Below are 23,574 nucleotides of genomic sequence, written 5' to 3'. Positions count from 1 at the left end.
GAGGCTGAGGGGAGACCTCATCGCCCTCTACAGCTCCCTGAAAGGAGGTTGCAGAGAGCTGGGGATGAGTCTCTTTAACCAAATATTATAATAAGTGATAGAACAAGAGGGAATGTCCTCAAGTTGCACCAGGGAAGCTTTAGACTAGATATTAGGAAGCATTTCTTTACAGAATGGGTTGTTAGGCATTGGAATGTGCTGCCCAGGGAGGTGGTGGAGTCTCCATCCCTGGAGGTGTTTAAAAGTAGGGTTCATGGAGCTTATGGATATGGTGTAGTTGAGAACGGTCAGTGTTAGGTTGGACCAGATGATCTTCAAGGTCTTTTCCAACCCAGATGATTCTGTGACTCTGTGAAGTCTTCATCCAGCACTGAAGCTTTAATACAAGGATATAGCTAAAGAGAACCAAAACTAAAGCAGGATGTTTTAAAATTAATGTATTAGCTAAAGATATTCTATATTACATAGATGGTATTTCCACCAGTCTGTGAGCACCAGTTTCTCCACCAAAAGCTGAATCCTCCACTGTACAGACTGCAAATACAGACCCCTAATGTATGACTGTGGGCATCAAAAATCCTTAACTTTATTGGAATGTGCAACATATACAGCAGTGAATATGTCCACATACCTCAGGAAAAAAGCCTCTGCTCTTTTAAGAAAACAAATTAAAGAATGGAAGCAAATGATAACCCAAAGCCTCCACCAACTGGTGCTCACCTATACTCTGCACAATTAAAATTCTCCAATGGAATTCAGAGAAATCAGGGCATTTTAGGATATAGCCCTGAAATCCCACACAGTGGGATTTTCTTCCACTTGCATGTAACATTTACTCAATTTCTTTCTCCTTTCCTTAAGAGCTGCTTGGTTTTTGCATCTGCCTTGCTTGATGGCATTTATTTTGGTTTTTTCTTATTTATTTCTCTGGCTGTTCATCTTGTGTATGGTTTGTTTATTGCCACTTCATCTGTGTGCTCATTTTCCTTTCGGGGTTTTATTTCTATGTTTACTTACTTGTGTCAGTAAAACTGTCCTTTCTGGTTCTCCCTGTCTCACTTAATGGTTACATATTGCTGACACCTAAGTGATACTGCAATTTATTTCGCTTCTAGCTTCATACTAACTTTCATACTTCACTTAGCTACCTCTACCATACATTTTCCACATTCTCTAGGTTTGTATACTTTTTAATGAACTGTGATCTTGGATTAAAAAAAAAATATTTAAAAATACTATTGTCATAATAATTATAGCTTAAAATAATAACTATAATAATAATAATAATAAATAATAGATAAGTTAAAGGAGGAAAAATAATGATTGAACTAGGCATTAGCTTCAATCCAGCCTCCATTCATAAATACTGAAATCAAACCAAAAGGAAGCAATTAGAATAGCATGGCATGAATTACAACTAAAGGTGAAAACCAGGTATGTACTGGTCTCTACCATCTTCTTCATCCTGAGCTGGAGTTTTTTTTAGATAGCAGCTACCATCCTTCAGTTCTGCAGTGAAAAATAAAGTCCACTAAAACAATTCCAGCAAGTATGATTGTTGTCATGTTGTCAACCATGAAAGAAGTTCAAGTGAACTGCAATCAGCATTTCACAGGAAGCTATCAAAAGGGCCAGCTAGTAAAATGCAAGATAGGTTTAGGTACATGGTAACAAATGCAAATGATGAAGTAGTGTGAGGACACAGGCCATAAAGGCCCCTGTTTGATGGGCTGGGTAACTTCTGAATCACTGGGTATGTAATGCTACACCTACACAGAAAAATCAGCATACTAGAACAGTAAAATGTCTTGCATCTGCATGTAATGTACTTCGAGAGGCATTTATGGAAAAAGGGAGATCAAGTAAACTAGTGTGACTTAGGCAGTGGCAGAGGAGTCATAGGTGAGCACACACCCTCATGTTATACGGCCACTACACACTGGACCAGCATTCCAACTCATGGAAGAAGACACTATAAATATTCACAGCAACTCCTCTCAGCTAGAATGTAGCTACTAACCATTGTGAGATGCTACTGACCATTCTGCATTTCATTGACTACTCATAGTTGAAGGAGTGTTGGTGATCTAAAGTAAACTGTTACAACTATTCATAAAGTCAAGAAATACCAGCTCAGAGGTTAGATATCACCTCTGTGTGAGATTCAGGATTTGATTGAAACTCTGCATCCAGGTATAGGGTCAAAGTCATGGCACATGACATCATGCTACATGATGTAGCATGTTTAGTCCATAAACAAGTTAAGGAGCAGCTATATTGATGTTGCATTTGTAGGCATCCCCCTGGAAGACAAGACATAACATTGGGGCATGGTAACCCCATGGCAGATTCATTTGGTCAGTCAAGCAAGATGTGCTGATGGACAGGAGACAAAGCCGTGGTGTAAGGGCATGGAAAGCAAAATCAGGGTGCTGGGGTCCAAGGCAGCCATGTGAGAAAAGAGACCTTCCCAGACCTTGGTGTGGTTTAGACACATAGACAATCAGAGGCATTCTTCTTATTTACTGTGTTTTCAATACTGAAATCTCAGTTCAGCATTTACAAATATTCTGAATAAGGAAGTAGAGGCCGGTTCATTATTTCTGCTCTCTTGTGAAGCAAACATAGTGGTCTCTCCAGATCAATTCCTTAATGGAAAGCCTCATTCACTGTTTATTAGAGAAATAGAACTCTGTTCTAACTTGCTCACGTATTATCTTTTCTCATTAATAAAAACAAATTAAAAACACTATTACAGGAGGAAAACCATCCAGCATAGGTCTGTGCTGTTTCGAGAATGGCAGTCCAGCTGAGACAGAAGCACCCCTTTAACACAGTCCCTCATGGGACTCATCCAAACTAGCAGGACTGGGGCTAATGTCTCCTTTGAAAACTAAAGACTTGAACAGAAGAAGGAACAATGAAAGAGAGAGTGCGTGACCAATGTACAATATGTTAGATTCTTTTTATATACCTTTACTAGAGAAGGGATAAAAACCCTAACATACTACCACAAAATACAGAAGACTCTGTGACCACTCATCAGTGCTTGAACAAAAGTAACATGACTGAGGTGCAGCTGCTTCAATACCATGCAGGTGTTTAACATGTAGATCACACCGTTTCTCTTATAGGTTTGATGCCTACAACTTTTCTAGACAAGGATCTAGCATGTTAGAAATATACTGAGAGAAAACACAAATTTATTAATCCAAAAAGAAAAAAAAGTGAGATGGAATGGGCAGGTAAACCTAGAAATAATACAGGTCTTAGGGGTCACATCTGCAAACAAACATTCATTTGCAAAGTCTTGTGACAATAAAAATGACCAGTGAAACTTGAGACCTACACATTTTTTCACTGTAAGATCATCACCCTTCCTTCTATCGAGAAGGAGATGTCTGGGCAGTGTGGCAGAGCAAAAATACTAATATAGACTGAATTTGGAGAAACTGAAAGAAGATGAAGTAACACCACACAGATAGTTAAAGCTGTAACTACTGACAAGGTAAAACATCAATCAGCAGATATAAAGCAATATTATTCACTACAATAGGTAAGAATTATGTAATGGAAAATTACCAGAAAAATGCTTCTAAATAAAGATTTCTTGTTCTAATCTATTATATGCAAAGGAAAGTAAATAAAGTTAGTTCCAAATCCTGACATATCCCAGGATACCCTAATAAAGGGAATATGAACCAAAGAACTACTCATCAGCTGAAAGAAGACAGTGATGCTCTTTTCTTTCACAGTTCTTATTACCATGCATGCTTTGCATCTAATTAATAAACACTCTAATATGCCACAGTGTGCCTAATAAAATCTAACTAGTCACACAGAATCACTGACTCATAGAAACAACTATTGGAAGAGTCTTGTACAGGTCACCTAGTCCCACCCCTTGGTCAAAGCAGAAGTACTGCCAACAATAGATCAGGTCAGCCACAGCTTTGTCTATTCAAGTCTTAAAAAACTCCAAGAATGGAGCTGGGTAACTGTGTTACCCAGCTGACTCTGATCTGGTACTTCTCTCCTTGTGAGAAAGTTTTTCCTAATGCCCAGCTTAAACCTCCCAAACCATAATTTTTGACTGTTGTCCCTTGCTACTTCCATTACTTGCCATTACTAAGGAGAGTGTGGATCTGTCTTCATAACCACCCTTCAAGTAGACTGCTACTAGACTGCCCCTTAGCTTCACCTTTGCCATCCTAGCCAAGCTTAGCACTCTCAAACTCTATTAGTAGGTTATATGCTCTAGTCCTCACTAGTAGTCATCCACTGAACTCTCTGCAGTTTCTCCACACTCTTCTTAAGCCATGGAGCACAAAAAACGGACCCAGAATTTTAGAAACAGCCCCACTAGCACTGAGAGGAATAACAGCTTTCCTTTGTCTGCTGGCCATCCTCCTGTTGCCCAGCATAAAGTTTTCCCAGACTGCTGTGAGAGCTCACTGCTGGCTTGTATTCAGTCTGATTCCCCTGGAGCTTTCTGGTCTTCTTCAGCCAGACTGCTACTCAGGACATTTGATTAATGAAAAGATCAGGATAAAATAAAGACTTAGACGTACAACATATGAACAAATGCCTTTGTTAAGATGATAGTATCAAGGCAAGGGGTTTTCATAGAGCCTCCTCATCCATCTCATTGCAAGACTATATTTCAGGCAGTTTTCTTATCTATCTGACTACTGGTTCCAGTTTTGGATCTGAGGGAACTAGAACTGCATGTGTCTGCAGCCTAAAAATTTCATTCTCTATTCTTGCTATTACCTTCAGCTACTTCACAAAGAAACTGAACAAGAGGGCAGCTCCTGGAGAAAAACTGAAATGCTGACTACAAGAGCTGAGCTGCAAGCACACGTAGTCTAACTCTGAGATATCACTGGAGAAGAACAGGTAAAGCCAGATCATATTCATGTCACAACACTTCAAAAGCGGGATTTAAGTGCTGTTGCACTGTATGGCTTGCTCCTGAGGCCTTCTCCATGGTAGGGAGGAACTATTCATCAGGTCCATGCATGTTATTGCCATTTACTCTTGACTTAGAGCTTTACTGTAGATTGCCTGTGAAACTAACCAGGGGACGGGGAGTTCCTAGGTAGCACAAGCCAAGTATCCCCCAGCTTACTGTTTCCCCCTCCCAATTGCATTAGCAGAGCACATTTACTTGACTAGGCCTGAAAAAAATATTGCTTGTGAAGGGCTGCTTTATGTCCCGGGATTTGCTTAGTCTTCAGTCTATCCATATTACTATCTAGACCACATTAATAGCTTTTGAGACAAATAGTCATTCCTTATTCCTGGATCTCAGAAAGTAACACCATTTCTGTGGCAAATCACATTAGGAAAGTCATATGTGCCTCTTGGGCACTGCTAAAGGGTAGTAAATAAATGCTTAACATTTGCATGAGGGAAATAAATAAATAAAAAAATAGCTGGCCAAGTTTCATCAAGGCTAACAAGACAAAAAGCTAAACCAAGGGGTAAACGAACATAGAAGATACTGCATTTCAATACTCTGTGGTCCTAAGCAACCCAGGAAATATAGCAGCATTAATTAGCATTGAATTTCTGAATGTCATCACACAAAGTCAGTGATATGAGTGTCAAAGTATTTTCAGAGAGGAGAAAAAAGATGAAATTAAAAGACAAAAAAACATTAAAGTCATCCAATATCTGTTACATTGTATATTACTGAATTAACAGAACCCCAGACTTTTGGTGTCAGTCCAGGAAGACGGCAGGGCCACATGTCACTGCATTATATGAGCATGGTACCATGGAAACCTACTGAGGGGAAAAGGTTGGCATATTTTGATTTTTTTCACTTTCATTAAATAGTTCTGCCACTTGTACAATACAAAGAATGACTGAGTTGGGCTGTGATTTAAAGAAAATCTTTGCAATGGTGGCTTACTATCAGAGTGTGAGCTTGCCTTACAGTTAAGTGAGGCCTACAATAAATTATTAGAAAAAAAGTGAAGACAGATTTCACCTTTGATCTCAACTTTGAATACAACACATTCATACTTTGTAAAGGATATCTACCACTCATTGTACAGTTGGAAAGTACATACAGATACATGACAGAATCATGACAGAAGCAAAGCAGCATAGAGAATACAGGTTTGCTGTCCTGTGATGTATTTGAAGCAACTAGATAAATTACTATGTAAAACTGTCTCTAAACAAGTGAAACAAAAAGTTTAGCTAAAGATAGATGTGATAGCAGTGCACTCACTCTCTGGAGCTCCCTGGAGGAGTAGCTCTGGCCTGACCCTCATGGTGCACGTCTGGCCCTTTCCACTCTACGCAAGGACACAGGAGATGTGATGAGAAGTTATTGCATTGTATTCCCAAATCTGTCTCTCACTTCCTGAAAACCTTTACTATTCAGATTCTTGTTTCCTGGTATATGTGGTTCTTTACTTCTATCAAATGACAGAAAGGAGATAAGATTCTGTCAAGTTGAACATATGTGGTCTGAGGTGGAGATGGTTGAAATGTTTTATTGCCAGCTCCTTTTCTTACTAAAATACACCTTCACAGCAAACAATTTTTTTCAGTATGATTATATTTTTGCTTTGATTTACATGCACTGTTTTTCTAAAGTTTATTGAACCTTTTCCCTGTCTCTTATCCCGTATTTTTCTCATTACAAACACACTGTCATTATTTTTCAGTGAAGAAGCTGTGTGGAAAAACTAAAGTGCTAATTTTCAGAAATTTTATTTCACTTGAAATTTTACCTTTAAGAAATAAAATTAAGAAATAAAATTTCTGTCCCTGAGGTTGAGCTACAGCAAGCAAGATGTTTGGCTCCTCTGCTAAGAGACAAAAGCTGGACCTGCCAGCTCCCAGTCAGCCACCAACACTATAAAGAGCAGAAAAGAGTGGAACTGCATTTCATTGTTGTAATTATCTTAATACTGTTTGCACCTGGACAAGGACTACTTGGGACTAAATAATGGGCACAAAAGACAGAGTCCCCTGAAGCCTCAGTTAGGTACCCTGGAATGGTGCTGTCATATTTTTATTTTCTTGATAATAAATTCAGGGACTAATTAGGACTGTTACCCAGGAAAAGGAAAATCTCAAATGCCCTAATATTTTATTGTTGCTGGTTGATGTACAAAATTCAAGCAACTCATTTCCAGCTAACTGCAGGAAAGACTCTTCATTTCAAAGGAGAAAGGGCTGTACCTCTCTTGAAAATGTCTTTGCAAAATAATTGAGAAAAAATTGTGTGTCCTGTTTGACCTCTTATCAGATTGAAAGATACTTTTAATGATAATTGTTCCATTGAAATAACAGCCTCCTAACGGACTATGGATTGTAAATACAGTAAATTTCATAGCAAAGGCCTATTTTCCAAAGGTAGGCCTACAGTTACGTGCTGCCACTTAAGTTATATTGGCAAATTGTCAGAATTTTCTGACATTTGAAGGTTTTGTGCAGTATTCCTAAACCAAATAAATATAATCTTCATGTTTTTTTCATTTCCCTTTAAAGAATACTTAAACAAAGGTCAATTTTTTTTTTCTATTACTAGTTATAGCTGAGCTCAAATAGAATATAATTATTAAATTTAATTTTACTTGAAAACAAATCAGGAAAAGCAAAGGTCAAGCAGCCATCAATCATAAATCAATTTCATTAAAAGTGCACAAGATGTCAGGGATCCAAGAAATCTCCAAATACTTTTTCAATTTATGTGGCCCTTGATCCTTCCTATTATACAAGCAATGAAACCTGTTATGATATAACATGATGAAGATACGGTGTTCTGCATTTTGAAACATGGGTCTTGCTCCATTTAAGTTGCACTGCACCACCTACAAGACAGGTACTTGAAAAAATAGTATTTGTTGGTAAAGAGCCTTCACAGTGAAAATGGTTAATGTCCCAAGGACATCTTTTCTTATAAAAGCAGGAATTCCTCTCTTTGGGACATACTGCTTAGATCAAGATACCTGTTTTCTCACCAAATAGTGATGAACTGCATCCTGTAGATGCAGGAAAATCAGTAATGAGGTAAATAATGGCTAAGTTGAGTTTCAGTATATTCATATCCTTATGGCTAATTTAAAAGCTGAATATGTAAAATGACAATCATCAAAATTCTGGATCACTTAAAGTGCCTGTTTCCCTAGGTTATGCACTCAATTAATGCAGAAATGAAAGGAAAGGAAAATGCAAAGGCATTATGGTCTTCAACATTAAAATGCACTTTAACATCGATAGTTGTTTAATCAGCAAGAGATCAAACGGAATATATAAAAAATCTGATGGAATACAAAAACCAAACTTCACGAGCAGGAGGTGGGATTCAGCTAGCATGATCCTCTGATATATCTTACAAATAGCTTCAGAATACCTGAACTGAATTTCAGCTTTCTTATACAACATGGCATCACCTATAACAGAAGGTAATACCACAGCTAACTAAAACAGCCTGTATAAATTGTAGTTCAATCATGTAGAAATTAACAGTTTATGGTAAATTACAGGAGAAAAAAACCTGACTGCAAAGCTCAAGTTTTGTAATATCTCAGAGGAAACAAACTGAGAATGATGTAAGAAGAAAAGGGTTAGAATAAATCTGATAAAGATTAAAAAAATTTCATTATTCACGACTGAGAAGGCAAATGAACTATAGATGAAGATCATTACACTAATTTCAAATCAAACAAAACCTCATAATTCTGAATATTTTAAATCCAACTCAAGTTTATTTTATTCACTTTTTCTTTACAAGAGCCAAATGCTAATCTGCTTCAAACTAATAGCTGATTCCAAAAATGGTGAGATTTTTCAGCTCTTTAGAATTTATTATGCTAAGTAATCTCTCATTAAGTTTAGATCATGGATTGTATGTTTCACTGGAAATAAAAGTGCATTTGCCTTTGAAGGAAATATTGCTATGTATAACTTAATTATTCTTCCTACCACTGTATTGCTGAAAGTCCCAGCCCCAGGTCAGCCTCAAGTTATCATGGACTCTGCACAAGGAGAAAGTAAAAAAGACTGTCCTTCCTCCTCTAAGTTAAGAGCTTAAGATAAAGGACAACAGACAGATAAGGACAGATGGGAAGAACAACAGAACAAGGCAATATCACATATCGTAAACAAGCAATCAGTAGTCCCAGCCTATCAGAATCCCACCTGTAGTCGCATACTTTGTCAGCACTTGGATCTGAATTTGAATCTGAAGACATGATATGAAGAGCATGGGATGTTCTCAAAAAGCCTCTAGCAAGCATGAGTAGAGTATGAAGGCAACAAAGGGTGTTTTTTGAAAAATGTCATGATGATGGAGGCTGGTACTGGCAATTCTGCATCAAAGAAACTGCATGAGGAGAGAGAAAGAAAAGCTCATATGGGAGTTCAAAAACCCCATAAGGTCAAATCAAGAGGTATAGCTCATGTACGATGTCAATGTGGAGATGCAGTGAGGACAACACAAAGTGGCAGGACAGAAAATCATTTGTAGCACCATTGTGAATAGATAGGAGCAGGCCCTGGCTGCCAACGCCAGCTGAAAGGACATTGCACTAGTCAAGACGTAAAATAACAAGCTGAGACAAGAATTTTAGGTCTGTGGACTGGCAGAAAACATTTATTGAAAGGGAACTCAGGAGGAGTTAAGTAAGGCTTAGACATAGCTGGAGGCAAAGTGAGCTCCAGAGTCCAAAACTGTGTTCAATAACAAGCAGGTTGCCACAGTAACTAAGAAAAGCAGTATCTGGGATGTCTTAGAGGGAAGCAGGAGGAGATCAAGGTTTCTTTTCAGCTATATTGATATTGATGAGAAGATGTCAGAGAAGAATGTCAAGATTTTATTCCAGACAGAGGGAGGCATGGCTTGGACAGGGAAGGCAGAAAGCAATCTGACTGTGTTCACAGCATGAAGTCCTAAAGAGAAGCTGACAACATAAGGCTGCTTCTTGTGAGCTGTAAACCTTCAACTTTAGCCCAAAGAAATTAAGAAAAAAAGGAAAAACAGGCATATGTTTTAGTCTCAATGATCTGTGTTCAGCTTCTACCACATGATACAGCCAAAAACTCACATAAAAAGCAGCACATAAAATTTCTCCAAGGATGCTACCATTAAATAAAAGTTTTACAATTAAAAACAATATTTAAAAAATGCAAGCCTTTTCCTAGAATAGGGTTTCCAATACAGTTTTATTTATGCTATGTTAAAGTTTGTATGCAACATTTTTTCTGATACTCGTTTTCCCAGTTTCTTCATTTAAGCTATTTTTTTCCTTCTCTTTGAGTGAAAAAATACATTTAAAAATTTTTTTTCTCATCTTCTGTGATGTGCTTCTCCTTAGGTGTACTGGTTTTCAGCATCAAAATGGGGTCCAGGCTCTGGCACACTAGAATGCAAATCCCACATGGATTAAAAACCACATTTCAGTTTCCAAACCTATATCCTGTCTACTGGCCAAATGCTTTTCCCAGAGACAAAGGGCTCATCAAGCAAATTACTGTCACTATGAAATTCTGCAAGCCTTCCTGGTTGAAAAGTCCCTCCACTACAAATTGGACTCACACTTGGAATAGTTCTTCTGAGCCTACACTTAGACCCTTAAAACAAAAAGAAAGGCCTACTTCAGACAGAAGTCTGCTCTTGAAAAGGGAGGCATGCCAAAAACCTCATGCAAGCCACCAGGGACTTTGCTATTGCTATTGATTGTACAAGGAAGGTTCACAGCAGCATACAACTCCAAGACAAATAGGAAGATAAATAAATAATGTTGCTGTTATTCTGCTGACATGGTAGGAAGTCCCTTCCCAGCAAATCTGTAAATGCCCGTTCACAAACCCAAATGAAACTTCAAATGCAACTGTCCTGAAGTTACTGCATCAAAGAATCAATGGGGAAAGCTTATTATCATGTGACAGACCACTTGGTCTACTCAGCTTCCCTACAAGGGTCACAAATACAAGACTCAGCAAGAATCAAAGACAGAGAGTAACAGACAGCCAAAACCCCTAGCAGTTTGCTCAGTTTAATTTCTAGCTTTGGAACAGCTTTGGAAAAACTATTCTATCTTGTAAAAGTTCTTGTTGAAAAATATATGCCAAAATTCAAGGATTTGGTTACCTTTATTTTACATAATTTATTTAAAAAGTGAAATCATAGTGTAACACAAGTAAACTTACATATGCTTTTAAGGCTACTACAGCCTTGCCCCTGGTGAGAGCTATCTTCCCGTCCCACAGCCTGCATTGAAGGTGCACTATCAGCTCCAATAATTTGAACTTTGGGGCTCTATGTTGCAGTTTTGTGGAGTACTGGCAGAACAGAAGATGACAATGATACATGGACTGCAAGGTCTTAAATAGCAAGACATTAAGGCTAAGAAAATAAAGGCCAGTAATCAGACTCAATGCCAAAGTGGAGCAAACATGTCATAGTCCACGTCTGATTCACATCACTTCGAAGGCAGTGCACTCCCCAATAAACCATGTATGTTTTCCAGATGGACTCTAAGGCGCTGTGCAATTCAACTCTGTGGAGACAAATGTTAGCTTAATATAAAGTTATATAGAAAAGATTGTAGCTTTTGAATCCTTACAGCTACTGTTGAGTACTGATGAAAAGTTGTTTTTAAGACCTACCTTGTCCATTTGGGTAGACTATGTCTAGTGAATACTGTATACAGCTTTTTCGTGCCCCCTACTGCCCCGTTTTTCTCATTATCTCTTCTTCATGAGACTGAAATCCACCAACATATTTTATATCTAGATTTTTATTTTCTTCACATTTCAGTTTTTCCTTAGACCTAAAGTGTCTATAGTGGAACTAAGGTTATTTTTCTATTCACAAGTACTTGATTAAACCATGTATTAGAATGCAAATATATACCAATGTGAAACCTTCAGGCTTATGAAGTGAAAGCCACAACACCCTGTAAACACAGGGCAATACCGCTGCTGCAGCCATGCCAACCAATGACTGCTGTCTTTGGGAACTCCAGCAGCCAGTACACCATCTCTGATTCTCAACTGCTGCTGCAAGCTAACAGCCCCTGAGCTAACCTTTTCAACATGGCACTCTGCAATTATTTATGTGAGAGTTGAAAAAGTACAGCATCCCTAAAAGGCATATCTTAACTATGCAGAAAAATGGGAAAGGACTTTTTTTGAGTTCAGTTTTATAAATAAAAAAAAAAAAATATAATTCCATTAAAAACAACAGTTTTGAAAACAAGATCTCCAGTGTCTTTAAAGATGCACACCTCAAGACTACAATAAACTTCCCTGAGAAATCACAAGAAACTAGGTTTTCACTCTAGGATATGATGAAGAAAGGGTGTATAAAGCACTGCACAGAATGTGTATGTGCTGAGTGAACTGTCAGGTGTGCCCACCAGCACAGCATGTAAAGGCAGCTGCTCCATCTGCACAAGATCTCTTCCCTCTATCAAGTTTCCACTTCAGCTGAAATGTCAGAAATCAGTGTCTAGAGAGAAAAAAGTAGAACGTACATCAAAGATGAAAGGCATCCAGGCATAAGCACATCAAGATGCCACTGTAGAGTTAAAAAAAAAAAAAAAAAAAAAAAAAAAAAAAAAAGGAAGGAAGGACTGGCTGATTTACATTAGCAAAAAAGGTATGTTTGCAAAGCCAGCACGCTTTAATATTTAAAGATGTGTCACACATCAATAGCCTGTGATTATCCCACTCTGAATTACTGTACCCTATCGTGGATGCAGTAAGGGAGAAAAGACGTTCTTGATTTCTCAGTATTAGAAAGGGGAACTACAGCATTAATTTGCATGTTTCCTTTCCATCTATGTGCAGTTTTGTGCAGTGTTTAAAATTGCATGGTTTAGGGACTATCTTCACAGTTTTGAAACGATATTTAGCATTACACTAAATGGAAAAATAGGAAAGTGGTGGCATGCAATATCTAGCCACCCTGAACTCCAAACACTGGAAATCTGTATTCAAAAGAGGAAAAAACACAATAAAACAGTCAGTTGCTGTTATTTGCCACAGTTACCTCAAGAGAGGTAAAATGATATATTCTTGTTGATGATTAGCCCATGTGGTCTCATTAAGTTTTTGTCTTGATCAGTGATCCAGGTATATATTTTTCTCCTCTCATTAAAAGTATTTAGAATTCTGTATTTCCAACAGTTCTTGATGTCTGTAAATGGGGGGAAAAGAAGACCAGTAAAATAAAAGATTGTTCAGTTGCAAATTTTTAATATTTGGGATTGGAAATGGTCTTGAATGGAGCAAAGCCCTTCATTTCAATGGGCTCCATCACAGTCCTTCATCACTGTTAATGCCATTTGACAACACCATTCCAAACTGCTGTTTGGAAGACTCCCTTCTAAGTGCTTTTTCCATTATTTTCCAGAGCTGAAAACAACTGTCAATTTTACCTTGATGTGCTGGACTTACATGCAGAGGTACTGGCCACAAATATGTTAGGAAGATGGAAAGGCCAGATCCCCCAGAGGTTTCCTCCTGTGCGCCCACAGTTCCCCCACCCGCTCAGAACCTGGCAGCACTGCAGGGCGTGACAAGGGAAGATAATGGCAAAGTAGCTTGGATTTGATGCAACTGCTCTGAGGCCTTTAGTATTGATCTGAATGAGAATTCACAGCAAAAAAGGCCCTTCTGAATAGGTCTAGTGTGAGTCAAGGCTGGCGTCATATTCTCCTCTCTCCTTCGCCACCGAAGTAGCAATTAGCCTCTTCCATGATACAGCTGAGATCAGCTTCTCCGGTCTCTTTGCCAGTAGTGGTTCTTAGCATTTCTTCATAGCACGTAAAATTCCTCACAGCAGTTGTATGCTACCTGATAGTTCCATGTTTGAGTTGGTATGTCACTATACAAAGGTCAGTTATTTTCAGCTCTTCTTTCTGATTCATTTGACAAGGCAGCCTGATAACTGATGAGCTCTTTAGTTTCTTTGCAGGTAATGTCCTTCCATGGTCCGGTACTTTTATAAGAACGTGTTTACAATGCACCTGGTTTCGTCTCTAAGGCTCTGGTAGATCTTTAGCCCTGGAAATCCAATGTTAACTTAGAAATAATACCCCAAAAGAATCTGGTTTTTATTTATATTTAAACATTCTGTTTCTTTCTGGTGCTGTATAGCTTTGCTACCCTTACACTGCATGTAATCAATATTGCAGTTGGTCACTTCCTGGCTGAGCTGTCCATTGGTTCATACACTACTCACATAGATGAATTCTCCTAATTTCTTGATGCTTTTTTCTTACAAAATCACTGTTCAGCTTCTCATTTTTGAGAATATTTGTTTTAGCATCAGCGATTTCTGTCCTTGCCTAGCCAGCTACTTTTGTTAGCTTAGCCTGATACTTTCTGGATGTGTTTTTAGTAGTAATGTTTGCGTTACCAAATCAATAATAATGCCACAGCAGACAAGGGTGTTTGCTAGTGTTCACCTTGAGCTGATTTGTTTCTTAGCTGTTCAACTTAGAGAATGTTTTGCACCTCTGTATACAGCCATGAAGATCTGATTCCATAGGCTGAAAGCTGTTCTGCAAGATCCTCTCATAGTCTGTCAAAGCCTTTCGAAAACCAAAGAAATAAGAGGAGCCTATTCACTCCTCTACAACAGGCAGGACATGTATCTAGTCCATCTGAAGTGCTAAGCGCCTCAGTTGAACCTGTTCCTTGTTTTGCACCCAGCGTGCCTTTACCTCTTACACTGCAGAAGCCTCATCATTCCCCCAGCTGCAGTATTCAGCAGGATCACCCTGTCAGGGCGGTCTAATAAAACTCTGTTTCCACTATTGAAAATGAAACCTCTTTTTCCCAGGCTTCATTGTACAACTCCCTCAGTGTCATTAAAATGGTGCTGTCAGGTGCCATCAGGTTTTCTGATGGGAATTCATCGATTTCCATCTCCCAGGAGTTTTTCAGCCTCTTGCAGCTTATGTTATTGCCAGGCTCAGGGCTTCCAGCTTTCATTACTGCTTGGTCAGAGGCTTGTATAGAGTAGTTAAAGATTTCTTTGAAGTGATCCACACATCTGATTTCCCTTCTGTATTAGCTGTGAATATTTCTTCCCTTTTTCCTTTGCTTGGCACATTTCCTCCATTTACTCTCCTACTGAAATGCTTTGTCTTTTCCCATTACAGCAGTGGCATCTGCTTTATCTGTTACATTATTCATCTTTTTCTGTCTTTCCTTACCTACAAAGTTTTCCACTAGTGGTTTAGCTTCTGTTATTCATTCTGTGACGACTTCCAAATTTTTTTTATTCTTACCATTTGGAGTTCTACCTTCTCTCAGCAAAGGGCCACATTTTCTGCCTGTGATTTTCTCCAGTTATGACTCTTGCAGTTAGTAACATTGCTGCTGAGCTAATCTTGGGGCAGCTAAGTCACTTTCACCTGTGTTTGACAAAGCCTCAAATGAATTCCTCAGCATCGATCTCAGCGCTCTCACAGTATTTTCTGCAAGTTCCATTTTGTACTGTTTGCCAATGCTGACTACTGCTTGAAGACACCAATTTGCAGTTGCACTTACAGGCTGTCAATGCCAAGATTTTGGTCAGTGGTACCAGTGATAGTTTGGAGCAACTGTGTCTTGGACAAATGAGTAGAATTTTGTTTTGCCACCTATCAAATGTGCAAGTCTATAGGAGTAACTACAATGCTTTCAAAAAGAGACATAAAATCTAACTTAATTACTCCTTGCCAAGAGAACAAAAGAATGGCCTTCTGATTCAGACTCAAGTGTCCTACCTCAGGTCACGGCCTGTGCTGCATTATTAAAGGAGAACAGCAGAGAGTGATCCCTCATGGTCTATCCTCAGAGTTTCCAACAATAAAAATTATGGACTTCCTACACCAGATGTTTCACCAAAACTGCTGTATTAAAACAACCAAAAATAGAAATATCCTTCACGATTCCTTCTAAATTCCATTTCAATTGATTTATACTTTGGGATCCATAATATTCTTTGACAATGAGTGATATAAAGCAACTAAAAGTTGTGTAAAACACCTACTTGATTCTTTTTAATCACTTGAGAGATTCCATGAACACCCTCTAGTGACATCTTAGGAGGAACCATAAACATTTGCTCACACATCAATATCTCCCTGTCTTACATGATTTTATATCATATTACCTGCACTGTTCTTCCTCTATTATCTCTTGATTACCTGCAAGAAGCATTAGCTCACCTAGCCCCTTGCAATCATAATTTTTAAGAGCTTTTGGTGGTGGACCTTGGAAAAAGCACTCTCATATCCACATGCTCATAATCCACCTTCTAAGAGCTCTAAATACATGTGTAGATCATCACATTCTCACAAAAGTCCACTTCCCACACTTATCTATGGACCTAGTAGTTTTATTTTTATTACCACTTCTATGAATTTGCAAGCATGTAAGTTGGACCTACTGATCTTTAGTTCTTGTCACCATTACATGAAGTCTTTATAAACACAGATGTCACATTTCCTATCTTCCATTCCTCTCTACTGCTATTAATGTAAGCAGTAGCTTACACCACGGTAAATAATTCAGCAGTTTTGTAGAGGAGTTCTTCCAGAAGCCTGAAGAGGACTCTTTAGAGTGTTACTGATTTTATTATCAACTGAAATTAAATTATGTTTTATTTTAATATAGGTATAGAATTAAGAGATATTTTAGTAAAAATAATTTATTTTACAGTTATTGTATTTTGAATCTAGCAACCGACTGCTACTCTAAAATCCCCTGTACAGCCCTGTACCAAGGCCGAAGGGATTGGTCATAATTATTTAGTAGGAATGGTTAGAACCTAGGTAACAAAACACAAGATGGTTTGTAAACCGATTTATAATACATACACAGGACTAGAAGAATGCAAGTAGTTGTCAAGGTCCAGGATTAATGGAAACTGAGGGAAGTAACTGTAACAGCCTGCAAGTACCTGCCAAGAAAACTGTGTCCTTAAGCAAAAGGTAATTTCAGTACGGGGAGATCGCGACCACTGACTCATGGAACACCTACTCACATTACACCCCAGACCCATTTCTAGACATTTCTAACCTTTACTGCACAGAATCAGAAATAGGAGGAGAATATGTTAATGATTTCTTGGAAATTGTATGTTTATGTATGGCTACTTAATGAATATGTATGAGTAAGTTCTATATAAGGTGTATGATTCTGGTGCCTGGTACGTGTTGTTGGTGAGACCACTCCCCTACACGTCCGGCTGTCAATAAAGAAGTGTCTGCTTATCTGCATCAAATTGGTGTTAATAAGTTTTTATCCCAGTTTTAGGTGACATGAGGAACCTTTAGAAGTTCTAAAAGCAGAGACTTGAAACTTCAGAGACTTCTAAAGGTTCCTCTAAAGAGATGCCTGGCTTTTAGAAGCCAGTCATTTGGCTTGCTGTAGGCTTTGCCTATTTATTACCATTCATTTAGTCAAGATCTTTCACTTGTGGAACCGCTTTGGTTGATAATTACCCGGTTTCCCTGTAGATCATTATTATTACATCCTAGGTCAGTAATAAAGATCATTTAAAAATGGAAGTCGTATTGCCACATTCCATCAATGACACTTTGGCAGTAATTGTTGAAAACATCTCATTGCTCTGTTCTTTGAAAGTGGAGCACTAGATCTTTTATCAACGGTTAATCTTCTAGTAACTGGCTTGGATCTAGCATATATTCCACACTGTTGACAAAACTAAGCCAACAAGTGACTCTTCCACAGCAGTTTCCATTATAAGTATAGCCTGGCCATAATATGTGTAACCACTATGATCTGAATAAGTATTCCTCCTCTTCTCTAAAATACTTCTTATCTGCATCTGCTCTTACTGATATGTTCAATTTTTTGAGACAAAGGTTGTCTCACCTCTATCATGATCTAAAGGGTCCTTTTGGACTTTTATCATTCTTTGTCTGACTTATAATCACAATATCACAGTCAAGGTGCCAGAAGCATTTCTTCTCAAGGTGCTTTATGTTGGCTGACCTTAACTTTTCAGGACCTTAGCTTATTGAAGCTAATACATACCAGGAGCCTCCATAAAGTATAAGTGTTAAGTAGAGTTTTGCACAATCACTTTACAGAGTGGTAACCTGATCCCATCTGCCTTCCCCTTTTACTGAGCTCATTTTACTGATCAACAACTGTACCAAAACACCACATATCTGCTCTTCATTCTTGTCAGCACTGGGGCCTTCATTTAGCATTTTTGATTTTTAACCTCCATCTTTTGCTCTTTTAAAAACTTTGAAGATTGTCTCTCGATATGGTAGCAGTACACATTTCTTTCTGTTAAAATGCTGCATTAAAAATTTTTTGTAACTATTTTGACATTGTAGTGTCATACCATTGGAGAGAATCCAAAAATATTCTTCTCTGACACCCATCCAGCACAACAGAAACAAGCAGTTTAACACAGTAACTTTAATCAGGCAGATATACTAACCTAATTGAGATTTGTTTCACTAACGGTTAGAAGTTCTCAAAATGCATATTTAGAATATATTTCAATATCTGTTCTTTCATTTTCACGATTTTTCCCCCTTAGTGGAGATTACACAGTCATTTACTAGGTTTTTTCCTTCACTCCAAATTTCTGTCATTATCCAATGTAACTAGCAGTTTTCTTATGCAAATACTCATTGTTCTCAGCATGTTTGCCCTTCATAGAACTTCCTATTTCATGGTAATCACACAAGATCTTTTTCTTTTTAAAATCATGCTGTACCAACAAGATAAAAGAACATAAAAGGAATCCAAGAAAAAAAAAAAAAACCTCAGCTGAATGACATGAAAAGCAATGGAACATCTATTTATCAGTTTCTATTCCTTGAAAACACTGATCATACAGGAAAGGTTTGTTAATCTCCATATTACTTTTTTGTCTCATTCTTCCTCCCTTCTTCCTTGTGAGATATACATTTACAACAAAGTCACCTCTCTTCTAAGGCAAGAAAATCATAATTGAATCCATCTCTGTCCAACTGAATGAAATGCAATATCTCAAAGGCATCACTTTTATTTCTGGAAAAATAATGTTTTGGTTTATGTTTGATTCGCACTCATTCATATGTCATGATGTCTAATGGAAAGAGGTAATCTAGAAAAAAAAGCAGCTCAAACGATTTCATAAAGACTGACTTTAGAACATAAAGACTTTCTCTAGAAAAAAGGAAAGGTAGGTATATGCCTCTTTGGTATTTAATATTCAGACTCCATCCGGTTCTTTGCTCACAGCCTACTCTGGAGAAATGACTAATCATCACTAAAGCTAAAATGCACCTTTCCTACTAGCAAGTTTTGGGATATACAAGATTTCTGTAGTATATTTAATGTATATCCTTTTTTTACTGTATAGGATATGTATACCAAACAATTTTACTCATCTCTGATCTCCAACTATTTATGACAAAATAGAGAAATTTCTTGTAAAAGAATCAATATTTTAGTGTGGGAAAAAAAAAAAAAGTCAGGCCAAACTTGCAATAGCTGCATATGAAGTAATATACTCTGTCCACTTTGTACGTCTAGAGAATAAAGATTTTACTCACAAGGAATGCTTCTTTCATGATGTTCTCTATGACATTAAAAGCAAGTAACATTACCACACAGACTAAAACCTCACAAAACTGGAATGAAGTTCTTCTGCTAAGTTAATGTTAAGCAACTAAACAGATGCCTACAACAGATTTTTCATAATGAAAAACTTTATAAATACAATTAAGTCTGTAATTTGAATCATTTTATGCAATATCATTAAATACAAAGACTCTGTCAGAAACAGGAGAGGGAAAAAAAAAAAAAAAAAAAGGTTACTGCTCATTCTGTGATTTCCTGCCAGGATATTAAAGTCTTTCAAAATGAGCCACGCATTTGTAACACAGACTCCGTAGGACTAAAACACTGTGGGATCAGGTGTTCCACAAACCAAAATGGAAATGCTTATCTAGTTATGGAAAGTGGATAAAGCTATTAATTTCAACAATGTAGCATACTGTGTGCACACCTACGTCTCCCAAATGTAGGTAGTGAATATGTGCCAGCTTCAATTTTTTTCTTTAGTAAATTGGAAGTTTCAGAGAATATTCTGCATTTATTGAGGCAACAGTGATTCCACAAGATCTTACATGTTAAAAGATTCTGAGTGAGGTAAAAGCAGAAAGTTCATTAGGTTAGAACATAAAACATAAGCGTAGTCTGCATGAGCAATTTACTGACACTCTTTAATATAGTCATACTTTGGAGAAGAAAAAAATGCTTAACCATAAAATCAAGTTTAATCTCTCTAGGAAACAAGATTTATTTGGAAAGATTTCTTTGACATAATTATTTTCCAGATAGTCTCAAGTATATTGAAACCAAACATCATTCCCAGCGGTGGCAAAACAGAGACTTTCAAGATCCCAAGACTATAAACACCCACGTGCCTCCTTAGCTACCTGTATAATTGGCCTGATTTTCCAAATTTACTTTGAACATAATAGGTTTCCTTGATTTTTGCTGACCACCTACAAATGTAAGCCTACAAATATAAATAAAAAACAGCATTTTTTTCAAAAACTACACGAACATTTTAAGTACCTCCATGTCTAAAGCAAAGCATTCCTGTTTGGAAATCCCATCCTCTCCTTGAGTTGAGCTCCCTCCCTGACAAACAGACTGTCAAAATGAGAAGCTATACGTACCTAACATAAATGAGTCTGTACCACACAATGAGCAGGAGTATCAAGTAAAGCACGTCTGCTTACCTTTGCCTTGCGAAAATGGTAGACTACCAGCATGCTTATGAAGTCCAGCAGCATACAGAGCGTTTGGAATGAGATGATAGCCAGCCGTAAATACTTGTCCTTCTGTGCATAGCAGGGAGTATCATCTGTACAGTAAGAACATCCTTCCCTGCAGGGTAGGCAGGTGTAGACTTCCTCTGACAATTCACCACCAGCAAAGCGATTTTCTGCATCCTTTCCTGAAAGTATCAGAAGGGTAAGGGGAGACACCTTTAGCTGTACAGGATGGGCAGTTCATCCATACAGGAGCAAACTGACTCCCTTTCCTCCCTGTTGGCCTCTCTCAAGTTACAAAATGTCTTGCCAGGGCTGCTTTTTCTCATTTTACCCTCCTTTGTCATGTTCAGCATGCAGAAAACGCAGACCAATTTAGACATGAGGGAAAGTGATCTTATTAAATGCCAAATACTTTCCCATTGTATTTAAAGTGGGCTAAATCTGCACAGGAAATTCTTTGAAGGAGACTTCTGAATGGGGAAAAAATGACATCAAAGATTTGGGAATAAGGAAAGGACTTCACACAGACACAAGAAGAGCAGACCTATTAACTACTTAATGTTCACAGTACAAGCTCTGATCCTATTTCAGATTGTTCCTCAATTTCATAAAAATGCTATCTAGTCAATTAATTACTTTCAAATTAGATAAAACCATTCTTAATTAATATTTGTTCAGCATGCTGTTGCATGATTGCATGACTCTGTCCCCAAAGCAAAACCAGTATACTTACACTAAGTATAATTTTTCCATTGTTCACACAAGCACACCAGGAAATCTGGAAAACCTACTGGCAAGTTAATATTTTATCTACAAAAATCAATGATTCTTAAGCTGACATCTCATCCATCAAAGTGAACCCATCAGCAGAGCACAGGAGGATTCCTACTTTTTCTCATCCGTGAACAGTTGCCCGTAACTCCCTGTAAGACTGCTTATCCTACAGGCAATTAATGGAATCAAAAGGTGAAAGAAAAAAGGGGCAAAAAAGAACATTGTTGAATAATAAGAAAAAATGAATTAACTGAAAATGTTTAACAGAAGCAAGACAAGGCTTCCAGAAACAAGAGAACGTGGCTGAAGCCAGATCAATGATGTGTTAATGTATGTAGTAACATCTCTCACTTTTCACAAGACTAGACAATTGCTTCAATATTTTTGATCAAAATTCTCCTCCTCTGTCAGTGAAAGTAATAAATCATGCATCCTTTAGTCTTAATTCAAGAGACAGCCTATTCCACTGATGTTGCACAGGCATATTGGCTTATAAAACTCTCTTCAGACTTTTAGCTTGAAACACTTGAAGCAGAAGGTTATCTACAAGGGTAAATTATTTTTTGCTTTCTCAGATCTATGTATGAATGTATGAATGTGCACAAGCACACATTTGTTGACATGCAAAGCCTGGGAAAGGGCTGTATATACAAGTCTGTTTATCCGGCATGCCATTTCAGCAACCCTGTGCTCCCCATCCTCAGTGTAGGATGCTTCGCTCCCTCATCCTGCAGTGAGCAGAGAACAGGCTGGTATTTCTCATTAAAACTGTGTATTTCTCTTTGGAGCTTATTCTAAACAAAGATGTTGGAAACCTGAATATAGCGGAGTAGTGCTGACTCACGCTAGTAGCCAGATTTTTCTTAGATACAAGCAGACAGCAAGAAGAGATCTTGTGTCTTTTTGACCCAGACTGTGGGAGGCGGGAATGGAAATGCTGGAAAATAACCGTGCTTGGGCATCCCAAGAAGGTGGAGAACCTCTAAGAAACACTAATCCTGAAGATATGGTAGGACTAGAACTTTTTCAGAGCAAACACCCATGGACCTCATCCATTATCCTTCCAAGAGTTTTGCCAGAAACCACCTTCTCCATATATAACATTTTATCCCTCTTTTCTATAGAGCTAGAGCAATTGACCCACACTGTCCTCTGTCAGAGTCAGAAGTCAGTCTCCCACCTCCCATCTCCAAGTCCAAATCAAGTGCACTATCCATTGTTCAAGTTTTCCACTGCGTTTCCTCAATATATGCACTCATATCAACCTGCTTTTCCACCACATACCTGTTCCTTTATCATTTCTGTAAAGTCACCCTTCAATTAGCCCATCTCCAAAAAGATTATTTCATCTCTTTAAAACCCTACATTTCCAGGCCACACATAAGCCATTTGTTAATATGTTTTTATTGTGATAGCTAAATAAATTATTTTCAGTGTAAAAACCACTGGAAAAATATAATTTAAAACCTAAAGTTATGAGATTACTTAAGTCACAAATATTATATGAATATAGCCTGATAATTTTGCATGGTCCTAAACTTGATGTTTTACTTTACTTCTGAAATGTTCAACCTTGAAAGTTGTTGAAAATACATTATAATCCATTTTATCAAGCATTTCCTTATCTGAGTCATGCATGGAAGTTTTTTCATGTGTATGCTCATCACATACTACAGGGATAACAGCCAATAAACAGTTGCATCTTGCAGTAAATCTCCCAAGGATATGACTCCATAATGCAACAGCAAGCCTTTGCTGAGATGTGCTGGTGTCACACTGTCTGCTGTATTCAAAGGAAGATAATCAATATGCATCTCCTGCACTGCCAGCTATGACTGATTATCTGGTGAATTATCTTTTGACTTTTAAATGATTCTTCATTATAGCTAATATAACAAAGATCCAAAAAATTTGATCTACTTGAGATTTTACACAAAGTGATAAGAAATTATTAACAATTCCCATCTTTTTGTTTGTTTTTTTCTCCTTGCCAAAAAGAAAGAATATTTTTCAG

General features: G+C 37.7%; 1 protein-coding gene across 2 annotated transcripts in view; it reads right to left on the bottom strand.

The window, feature by feature from the left end:
- Positions 1-23,574, bottom strand: part of GPR158 (G protein-coupled receptor 158) — a 206,231-nt gene that overhangs the window by 92,188 nt on the left and 90,469 nt on the right. For both annotated transcript variants that reach the window (XM_026842789.1, XM_026842788.1), the window contains exon 4: positions 20,751-20,968. In XM_026842789.1, coding sequence (XP_026698590.1) covers positions 20,751-20,968 — 218 coding nt within the window. The remainder of the gene's footprint in view (positions 1-20,750; positions 20,969-23,574) is intronic.

This window comes from Athene cunicularia, assembly GCF_003259725.1.
Source record: "Athene cunicularia isolate RWA chromosome 2 unlocalized genomic scaffold, athCun1 chr2_part1, whole genome shotgun sequence".
Lineage (NCBI taxonomy): Eukaryota > Metazoa > Chordata > Aves > Strigiformes > Strigidae > Athene > Athene cunicularia.
Note: the sequence above shows the minus strand (reverse complement) of the source record. Positions and strands in the feature narration are given on the sequence as shown.